Here is an 11,167-nt window from a genome sequence, read left to right on the forward strand (position 1 = left end):
AGTTTTAGGAGTGTGAGGTTGTGGGTCATTTCTGTGAATGCAAGATTTGATTTTGTGAGGATCGGTTCCGAGAGTGCCTCGTGAATAAAATGGTATCCTATTCAACTCTGCTTCTGAGGACTTCATATAAGATATGAGTTTCCTAGAGATTTGGCTAATTATTATTCGAAGGAACATCTTGTGTTGCGTTATGTTTTCCTGAGAGTTAAGGTTGGTAGGAATCTGGTAGAGCTAGTCTGAGGCTTTGATATTGTAAATACCAGTGGGTGATGGTTCAGACCCTAATTCGAGGAGAATAAGTATTATTCTTAGGTACCATTGGTCGGTTCAATTTTGTGGTTTCAATACTAATAAAGAAGAATCTATGATTCAAGTGTGCGGGGGGTTTTTGGATTCAAGGTTGTTGTTGCATGAGAAAAGGAAGATAAGTTACCATTGTAGGGATCATGATTAGGAAGTTTTCCCGATGTGTTTTTCAAGGATCTGTTAGAATCCTTCATGGTCAGGAAGAATTTAAGGATTGGTTAGATCGAGTGCAAGACAAGTTTCTATCACAATCACGTCTTCAAGGATGCATGTGTTGTCCTCACAGTAGGAAGCTGACGGGCAAGGAGCTTTTTTGTGGTCATTAGTTTCTTTTAGAAGCGTCAAGGATCTTAAGAGAAGGGTGTTTGAGCCGCTCAGGTTGGGTATCGGATATAAAGACCATTGTTAGCTTGCAGTATGGGTTGGTTATCCTTGGTTGAGATGGGAAATTGTTTGTATGTCGATCGACTTCATAGTTCGGTAAGAGTATCTTCGCGTGGGGTTTACTTGGTATGTGTGGGATCATTGGGTTTAATTGTCGATCCGTTTCGATCCTTGGTTACTTCGTTCATCATTAAAAATTGAGGTTATTAGAAGGCTTCAAGTTGTAATAGTTGAAAGTGAAATTGATGTGTCAACCATTCGTTAAGTTTTGTAAAGTGTATATCTTGGTCTTTTTGTATGTATGCTCTCGAATGTTCGGTTGTGAATTATTGTTCCTAGTAAGTTTGAGTTGGTAGTTGTCCTTGGTTATTGGTAGTTCGGATGTCAGAGCGACGTTGTTCATTTTTTAGGTGTGATCATGGCCTATGTAGTGTCTAATTTTAACATGTCGAGTCGGATAAGTTGGTATTGGGATTGATTCAACCAAGGTGATTAGCAACATTTATGGGTAATATTGGAATTCTTCTCCGAATTTGGAAGTTCTATTGGTCTAATTGCGCATTCGATGGTTCTGTTCGGTTCTATTTAAGGTGTGGGATCTTGGCTTGATGGTTAGAATAATGTTCTATTATTGGTTGAAGTTCGTCACTTCGTTTGATTCACTAGTACTTCACCCTTTGGGTAAGGTAGTGATGACGAAGGAACACATTCGGCCTGGTGAGCGTTGTGTTTTCCTATGGGGAGCATGAAATGTCGACGGTTCAATATATATTGTCAGGAGGGGTGTATATAGACGGAGTAAGATGATATAAGAACACTTGGTCCGACCTTGTGACATGGTTCTTTTCGGATTTATGGCTTTCGAGTTGAAACAATCATTCAACTGTCTATCTCATTTTCTGGTCGCGTAAGGACATATTACGTTTGATGATGCACCGGTGGCAACCTGGACTGTGGAATGGTTGCGTGTTAGAGAATCGTTTGGCTCCTATTGTATTGGTGAGGGGTGAATGGGATGTTGACTAGGTTCCTGCAGGTCGGTGGGATGTTGGTTGTGAATATGTAGGCCCACTAGGTGTTGGTCATGAGTCTTCATGCCCGTGGATGAATGATGGCAAGAATGGTGAGGAACCGTGAGCTTGTCATCCTGATGGTTGGATGGTGTCACGACGTATTGCGAACCATCATGTATTTTACTTATATGAGTTGGACTCAACATTTGTGTAGTGGAGACCTGTGTGTTGGTTCGTTATTCGTTTGGCGTAGTCAAACATTTGAGCAGTATAATGTTTTTATTGGCGGCTTGGTAGCCGTTAGGTTTGGGTCAGGCCTAGTATGAGGTGGACTTATTAGAAAAGTCATGGTTGTACATCAAAAGTTCCTTGATGAGCTTCTCCTTGGAGGATCATTGTTCGATTTTGAGAAAAATCACGTTTTCTAAATTTTTTTATAAATATTTTCAATAACACAAAAAATTAAACATTCAATGAGATTGATAAGATGAAGATCACGTCTTTAAGGACATAATTTTGATCTAACGCTCCACCTTTAGTTCTTTGGTTTTCGGGAAACTATGAGTTCTCAACGGATCCTACACACACACACACACACATATATATATATATATATATATATATATATATATATATATTAACTATCATTATTTTATTTTCGGAAGACAATGACAATATACAAAGGTTCAGTGGTGGGAGAAACAAAATGCCATAGCTCTGAAGTGCATTTGAGACAATGTAGATGGTTGCAACGGAAATATCTATGAATTACCCTTCGCTAATTTAAAATAACCTTTTAAAAACAATTTTTTTTTAAATTCCAAAATTTAAAGTTTATGTTTGTAGAAATCAAACGATCCCATAATCCAAAAGAGGTTTAAAAGTTCAAAATAACAAAAGCATAACAATACAATATCATTGCATATCATTACATAGAGATAATCGCACAAGTTGTGACCTTATAAAAACCAATGCTCTCTTCTATCATTATCTCTAAGACTATACATCGTTGTCGTGTAAGGCCCTCCATAAAATGATGTGGCAACCTAAGATACCAGTGAACTCCATTTTATATGATCATTGGGTAGTTAGTGGCGCGACATTGGCTACGATCCGTTACGCAGGACAGAGAAACTTCATCTTTCACACTCTCCCCCTCCTTCCTATATCTCTCATTTCCTTTATCTTCTTCCAAGTCACTAGTGAGTAGTGAACACCATTTCCCGATGTTGGTGATGATATGGTCATCTTTGACGTGTTAAGCACTCCGTATAGTGTAAGGTCATGAGGTATACCCACCACATGACCTCTAAAAAAGTATTGACACCTATATTTCAACTCATCACCACAACTATACCACATTGAAATTGGTATACCCACCACAACACATCATAAAAAAAATTGTATTTTGTTTTTCAATTAAGTAAATTATAGTTTTTAATTAACTAACGGAAATAAATATACCAGATTTTCACTAAATTATAACATTACATAGATTAAAATAAAAAAAATACGTAAGAAATCAAACAGAGAAAAAAAAAGCAATATTAATTTAGATAAAACGATCTTGAAGAATTACACAACTCATACCAAACATTTATATAAGGAAAAATTTTATGGTTAAGTTCAAATTCTTGGTATTGTTTCAACATCCATCTATGACCTTGGAGTCGTTACTCCTATTTGGATGTGTGTTTTTGAGTTCATTGTAAATGTCGTTGAACTCAATTAGTTTTAACCTCATATTACATTTTGAAGAAAGTCCGTCAAAATCCCGATAAACCACATTTTCCCATTTCATTGTGGACGTGGTTTAGAATATATTGCCAAAAAGGTTTCTCTTCTTTTCAAAGGATCTTCGGACACCGAAATCCAAATACAAGTTAACATTGTTTCTTCTTTTCCCTCCCACGGTTGTTGGGTTTGAAAGTTTGTTGGTTGTAGAAATTATTCCATAGTAAGGAGTAAGAAAGTATATGTGAATAAATTGTGGTTTTTTAGTAAAGAAAGAAAAATGGAGTGAAATACTTTTTACTAAAATGGATACATTTATAGTTAAAATGTAAGTAAACTCTTAAAAATATAGTTGTTAGCTTTTTGGAACGATCGTTTAAATGATTGGTCTGTTGCATCTTGTCGTAATTTGCACGAACCATCACACTCATGGGAGATGAGCTAGTATGTACGATCGTGGCGGCCTTGCCACCTAGCCACGAAACATCTTTGTGATACGTGTACTATTCAGTTTAAGGTCTTCAATATAAATACAATTCAAAATAAGTTACACAATGTTTTGGCTTAGTAAGATCACCCAAGGTTGATCCATTTTTATTCATTATAATAATATTTAGTAAAGTAGTTGTAAACTTTTGATATATATAAAATCATATAAAAAATATACGGATTTAATTAGTTGATTTAAAAAAAATAGCCATAACGTGTTTGTTATAATAATTAAATTTTTTTATTTAAATGTTAATTGACTTTTATTGGTAACTTTTATTTTCAAATAAAAATTCTAAACCCATTTTTTTAAAGAAAGGGTTTGCTTAAAAAAAAAAACAAATTCACTAAAGAAATTTGAACTCTTAAAGTGAAAAAAAGAAAAAGAAAAAAAAAAAAAGCTGTCACTAAAACTGAAACGAAAGAAAAAAAAAAGCTGTCAGTATATTAACAAAAACAAAATATCGTTCAATAAAAAAAATTAAACATAAGAAATTGTTTTTTTTTTTTTTACAAACGAAAGAAAGATGATACACTGATACAGACTGCGTCATCTTTCACAAGTTGTTTACTTTACATTAGTGTAACACTGTGTATATAGGCGTGTGGATAAAATCCCCCGAGAACCCCTTCCCTTCCCTCCCATCCATCGTCTCCCACCCACGGCGTCACGTACTACTCACGCCCTAAAACCCTAATCGCAACGGTCCACCACGCTCCAGCCACCCCAACTCCCCCGTCTCCGCCGCTCAAAACAGTCCCTTTCATCCTCCATTTCTATTTGACAAAGAGGAAGAAGCGTTGACGCAAGCACCAAGCAGTGCACTAACGGATTTCGAATTTCAAGAGGTTTTTTTTTCTACTGTTTCTAGTTCCGACTTCCGAGTTCTTTTCCATTCCGTTTGTTACTGTATCTCGTTTGTACTTCTACTTCTACCGTATGGTTTGTTATTTTCCATTTTTTTTCCGATTGCGTCAATTTCTACTTCTACTGTATGATCATCCACATTTCTTTATTAAAATTGGGTTTTGATTCATGAAAAGCGAAGTATCTTAGTTGTGTTAGTGTATATGTGAAGGAACATGTACTAGTTTGATGCGCAGGTATGCTACAACATTGTGATAACCATCTGGTTATCAAGATTCATGAATGACAAGTAGTTTGTGAATAAAATAACCTAGAATCGAAGAGAAGTAACATTTTCTATGTTTGAGCTGTTTTTATCATAGTAATGTTATATCTCCTAGATCTGAAGATGTAGTCTTTAAAAATTAGTTTTACCATTCAAAAAGGCAAAAAGGCTTAACGGCGGCTTGTTGCCCGTTTGCCATCTCACTCATTGTACGATCACAATTAGCCAGATAATGATAATTCCTATTAAATTTCTCCGCCATTTTTGTGCTGATGGGAAAAACTAACTAAAAATAAAATAGAATGTGATAGCTTTGAAAGTTTTGATGCTGTTACTGTGTATATATATATATATATATATATGTATTAACTATAATCTTACTTGTTGTTTCCTTTCAGTAACAGATATGAGTTGCAGTTTGGTTTCTCCTGAGTTGGGAACTACTTTCCTTTCATGTAGCCAAAGAGTTATACCTCCTAAAGTGGGAATTTTGAGATCCAATCCATCACAAAGCTTCAAATTTCTTGATTCTTCAAAGGTAAGTCATATGTATAATAATATTTGGATTTCCAACTGCACACTAACCATTGTTGTGTTGCAAATTGAATGATAATGTTGAGTTTTTGGCTATTTTTTTTTTACAGTATAGTGGCAAGAAATCGAGACAATCATTAGTCATTAGATGCAGTAATAATCCTCAAAATGTTGATTTGCCACGTTACTATTCCAAAAAAGAAAAAAAGCCATTTCCTGTACCAATTGTGGAGCTCCGGCGAGCCGCCAGGCAGAGGATGAAGAACAGAAAAGACCAACCTAAAAGAGGCGGCCCTCCGCCTCCTAAAAACGGGTTGCTTGTTCAAAGCATGATTCCTCTTGCATATGCAGTGTTGAATGCAAGAACTTCATTGATTAACAATCTCAAAAGGCTACTAAAAGTAGTCCCAGTACAAGCCTGCAAGTAATACTGTCATATTATATACTGTCATGTCATATCATGTACTGTACTGTCATGTCATATCATGTACTGTCTTGTACTGTCATGTCATGTTCTGTAATATTTGTTTTGAAGTTGATATGTTTCATATCTTTCTTTTTTGATAGGTATTGCAATGAAATACACGTTGGCCCTATAGGCCATCCATTTAGGTCATGTCAAGGGCAAAATTCGTCAATTCGGAAGGGAAAACATGAGTGGGTAGATGCGATTGTGGAGGACATAATCGTCCAAATTGAAGCCTACCACCTTTACGATCGTTTGGGAAAACGTATCCCACATGAAGAAAGATTCTCAGTCCCTCGAATCCCGGCTTTAATCGAGCTATGCATTCAAGCGGGAGTCGAATTACCAAAATACCCCACAAAACGAAGAAGAAAACCCATAATCCGTATCGGTAAAAGCGAATTCGTCGATGCTGACGAAAGCGAACTCCCGGATCCAACACCGGAATCACCAATTCCGGAGTTGGTTACCGAAATACCGGATTGGGAGATCATGGCACCTTGTAATGAAGAGGAGACAAGTTTACTTGCAGAAGAGACACTCAAAATGTGGGAGAAAATGAGGGGAGGGGCGAAAAGGTTGATGAAGATGTATCCGGTGAGAGTTTGTGGGTACTGCCCGGAGATCCATGTGGGTCCCACGGGTCATAAAGCACAGAATTGTGGGGCCTACAAGCATCAGCAACGGAATGGGCAACACGGGTGGCAGTCGGCGGTTCTTGATGACTTGATACCGCCAAGATACGTGTGGCATGTCCCGAACATGGCGGAACCCTTGTTGCAGAAGGAGCTGAGGAACTTTTATGGTCAGGCTCCGGCGGTGGTGGAGATGTGTGTGCAGGGTGGTGCCGCCGTGCCGGAACAGTATAAGGGGACAATGAGGTTAGATGTTGGAATTCCTAGTAGTGTTAGAGAAGCGGAAATGGTGGTCTGAATTCCATATGTTTGGTTTTGATTTGTATTTATTAGTTTGAGAGAAAATGAGGTATAGTAATTGTGATATAAATAATTATTCGGTAGTAGATATCATAATTAATTAATTAAAAAAGTGACATTTCGATAAGTTTACATTAGCATAATTAATTAAAAAAGTGATATTTCGATAAGTTTACATCAGCATAATTATGTAAACTTATCTATTTAATTAGTTAACTATTTAATTAATTAAGACCTAAGGTTGTTATTAGTTTTGGATTCACCCAAGGTTGTTAACTCAAAAGTTATTAGTTTTTTTTTTTTTTTTTTTTTTTTTTTTTTTTTTTTTTTTTTCCTGAACCGGCAATTATATTAGAATGGTGACCCTAGCAAGATGCTAGGGACCGGAAACTATATACAACTCATAGGTGATATACACCACTTATCCCAATCGACACTATCACCTCTATGCTTCCTATATTTCCGCCAAGTAAACACAATAGTTTTTATAGAATCTAGAATCTTCGCCGGTTTTGAAGTCACACCTTTGAATATCCGATCATTCCTCTCCCTCCACAGTGCTCCATATATGATACAAGCCAACATCTCCTTCTTTGGGCAATGACTCCAAGTCTGAGCAAAATCTAAGACTTCATTAACACTTAAAAATTGTTTGGCTGGAAGGCCACACCAACTAAGCACCAAGTTTATCGTGTCTCTCGCCAAGGGACAAGATGTGAGGATGTGATTTGTCGATTCTACAATGTTCGTACACATCCTGCACGTTGTGGAAGGAATTGAGATGTTCCTTTTTTTGTAACTCTTCTGCCGATGGAATCCGTCCCTGTTTCGCACGCCATATAAAACTCACTACTTTTTTTGGGGCTGAGTTTAGCCACCAAAACTCTCCATCACTAATTGGATGTGACGCCCTATCTAGCCGACTCCGAAGTTTAGCGACATTAAAGGTCCCATCCACCACGAAATCAGATCTCCATGACATTCCCCCATCATTTGAGTATAAGATATCCTTCGCCTCCATATTTAGTTTCCATAAGCCGTTCTTCCCCCTATCGATGCCTGACCAGACCCCGCTCACTTTATGTTTTGAAAAACAGTACCAAGGTCTGTTTGTGTGATTATGAATCCCCATAATGATTTGAGCCCAAAAAGATTGTGGTCTTGATTTGAACTTCCACCACCATTTTGCTAGTAGGGCCAAATTCAGATTTCTAAGAGAGCCCAAGCCTGCTCCTCCTACTTCCTTTGGAGCCGTCATTTTCTCCCAGTTGACCCAATGAACCTTTGCCTTTTCAGCTCCTCCTCCCCATATGAATTGTCTTGGATCTTTTCTAATTCTTCAATTACACCTATTGGGGTCGCGAATAGAGAGAAGTAGAACGTTGGGAGATTTCCTAGAACTGATTTAGCTAGAGTCATCCTTCCGCTAAAACTCAACGTCTTAGCCTTCCACATTGTGAGTTTGGACCGAAATTTATCTATAATCGGCTTCCAGGTTTTTTTTTTTTTTTTTTTTTTTTTTTTTTTTTTTTTTTTTTTTTGTCTGTTCATATTTTCTCCAATTGGAACCCCAAGATAGATGAATGGAAGGGATGATGGGTCACAACCCAATGGGTTCGCCCAACTGCATACCTCCGAGTGTGCTACACCAACACCAAATACCTTTGACTTGTTGAAGTTTACTTTCAACCCTGATTCGATATGGAAACATCTCAGGATTCTAGCCAAATTGGAGATGTTTTTCTTTGACCAGTCTCCAATAAATAAAGCATCGTCTGCATAAAACAAATGAGAAATAAAAATGTTAGAGTTGGGAATGGGAACTCCATCAAACACCCCTTTTTCTGTGGCCGCCTTCATCATAACATTTAGACCTTCCATTGCCAATATAAAGAGGAAAGGTGATAACGGGTCGCCCTGCCTCACTCCTTTAGACATAGAAAACTCCATTGTCGGACTGCCATTGACCAATACCGAGGCTCTAGCGGATTCTAAAGACCCATTTATCCATCTTCTCCATTTCGATCCAAAGTTCATTTGTTCCATTATCGAGTCAAGATACTCCCAATTTACCGAGTCAAACGCCTTATTGAAGTCCGCTTTAAATAATAACATCTTCCGATCGGTTCTTTTTACCCACGAGCATAATTCGTTTACGATCAAAGGACCCTCTAGGATACTCCTTCCTTCCACAAATGCCGATTGCACCTCATCGATACAACAACCGATACATTCTTTCACCCGATTCGCCAAGACTTTTGCAACAATCTTGTATAAAGCACCAATAAGGCTAATTGGTCTATAGTCATTTAAGGATAGCAGATCCTTAATCTTAGCCGCAAGGGATATGAACGACGAGTTACATCCCTTGGAAAATCTCCCCCTCTGCTCGAAGGACTTAACAAATCTCACAATATATTCATTTATAATATTCCAATAGAATTTAAAAAATTGGAACGTAAATCCGTCCGGTCCCGGTGCTTTGTCCGATCCACAACAACATATTGCATGCTTTATTTCCTCAATTGTGAAAGTCCTCTCCAGCGAGCAACTCTCCTCCACCGAAAGTCTTTTAAATCTGCTGCTACGAATCTTTGGCCGACTCTTCCATTTCTCTTCGAATTTCAAAGAAAAGAAACGAAAAACCTCGTTTTTTTATGACAGCAGGATTTGAATCCCATTGTCCATTTATCAACAGACCATGTATGTGGTTCCTCCTATTCTGATTATTTACAAATCCATGAAAAAAGGAAGTGTTTTCGTCCCCATCAACCAACCACTTCACTTTTGTCTTCTACTTCATATCCATGGCTCTCACTTTTTCAATTTCAATAATTTTACTCAGATATTTTGATCTGTTCCCAATTTCGTGCGCCAGTAGTGGTCTCAGCTCCGCGTTTGTATCAATTTGTGCTATTTTACTCCTGCACTCAATTAACTCCCCATTTTCTTTGTCAAAATTTGAGTCTCGCCATTTCTTTATTTCTGCTTTAAGGAAACGAAGTTTAGCTGCTAAAAAAGAATCAGCACATCCAAATCCCCTAAACTCCGCCCACGCTCTTGACACCACTTCATGGAATCCCTTGCGATACATCCAAGAATTGAAAAATCTAAATGGTCTCGGGCCAAAATCCTCGCAATCCGTTTTCATCATAATTGGACTATGGTCAGACAAATCTCTAGGCAGGACCGTCACCGATGTTCCAGGAAAAGACTCCATAAATTGATCACAAAACAGAATTTTGTCCAGTTTACTCAACTTCCCTCCATCATCAGGTCTAAAGTATGTGAATTATGAGCCTCCCATTCTCAGATTGTATAAAACGTTTGAACTGATGAGAAAGCTTGATAATCAGCCTTGAATCTCGAATTTGAGGGAGGAAGTTTGAGAGGAAAAGAGTTTGGTCTTCTTGGTGAAAGAATGAGAAAATGAGAGAAGTGTGAGGAAAGAGGAGGGTTTTCTTACCCTTGACCAAGTGTGTGGCTGAAAAATGGTGGGAAAAGTACCATGAAATGACTAGGTATGGGCTGATGGTGAATAGTGACATGGAGTGGGTATGGGAATGGTTGCTTGTGTCATAGAATAAAGGAAAGTCAACACTCCACCTCTTGTACTTCACCAACTCTTCTTGGATAAGGTTTATCCCCAAAAACGTGGATAATTAATAAATATGGGGCCTTATATGTTAAAATAAAGTTTTGGGTGAAAATCCCGCGTTAAAATAATAAAAAACGAAGCTAAAATGAAGTCGTAGTCGAAAACTGGAAGGAAATGGTCTTCCAGCGAGGCTTCTCGTAAGGGGACCGAAGGTTCGGTCCCTTCTGGTGCTGGGTCCGAAGCGAGCTGAGGCGAGACAGCAAGAAGCGAAGGGAGGTTCGGTCCGAAGTCATCAGGAGCGAAATAGACCGAATGAACAGTAGCTTTGGGTTCGGTTCAGTAGCCTTCGGGTTCGGTCCAAGAGGGTTCGGTCCCTAAGAGGACTTTCGGCCCTAAGAGGGGATTCGACTCCTTAAGAGGGGTTTCGGGTCCTTAAGCCTACTTTACTCGTTTTTACCCCGTTTCAAGCCGTTTTTGACCCGGTTAAGGGTCGGAATGACCCGAATGACTGCAAAAAGTTATGGGAACTTTTGAGAGAGATTTTGGAGAGATTTCACATACTTAGAGAGATTTCA

At 38.2% G+C, this 11,167-nt stretch overlaps 1 protein-coding gene across 2 annotated transcripts; it reads left to right on the top strand.

The window, feature by feature from the left end:
* Positions 1-4,486: 4,486 nt before the first annotated feature.
* Positions 4,487-7,121, top strand: APO2 (APO RNA-binding protein (DUF794)). Of its 2 annotated transcripts, none has more exons than XM_079039818.1 (4): positions 4,487-4,775; positions 5,464-5,597; positions 5,704-6,017; positions 6,161-7,121. In XM_079039818.1, the coding sequence occupies exons 2-4, from the start codon at positions 5,466-5,468 to the stop codon at positions 6,990-6,992; spliced, it is 1,278 nt and encodes a 425-aa protein (XP_078895944.1). In that variant the 5' UTR covers positions 4,487-4,775; positions 5,464-5,465; the 3' UTR covers positions 6,993-7,121. The 2 variants fall into 2 exon arrangements, with proteins under 2 accessions (XP_078895944.1, XP_078895943.1); XM_079039817.1 differs by having other exon boundaries at positions 4,488-4,775; positions 5,458-5,597.
* The last annotated feature ends 4,046 nt before the right edge of the window (positions 7,122-11,167 follow it).

The sequence above is a fragment of the Lactuca serriola genome, chromosome 4 (assembly GCF_051521515.1).
Source record: "Lactuca serriola cultivar US96UC23 chromosome 4, Lser_US96UC23_V15, whole genome shotgun sequence".
NCBI classification, from domain to species: domain Eukaryota; kingdom Viridiplantae; phylum Streptophyta; class Magnoliopsida; order Asterales; family Asteraceae; genus Lactuca; species Lactuca serriola.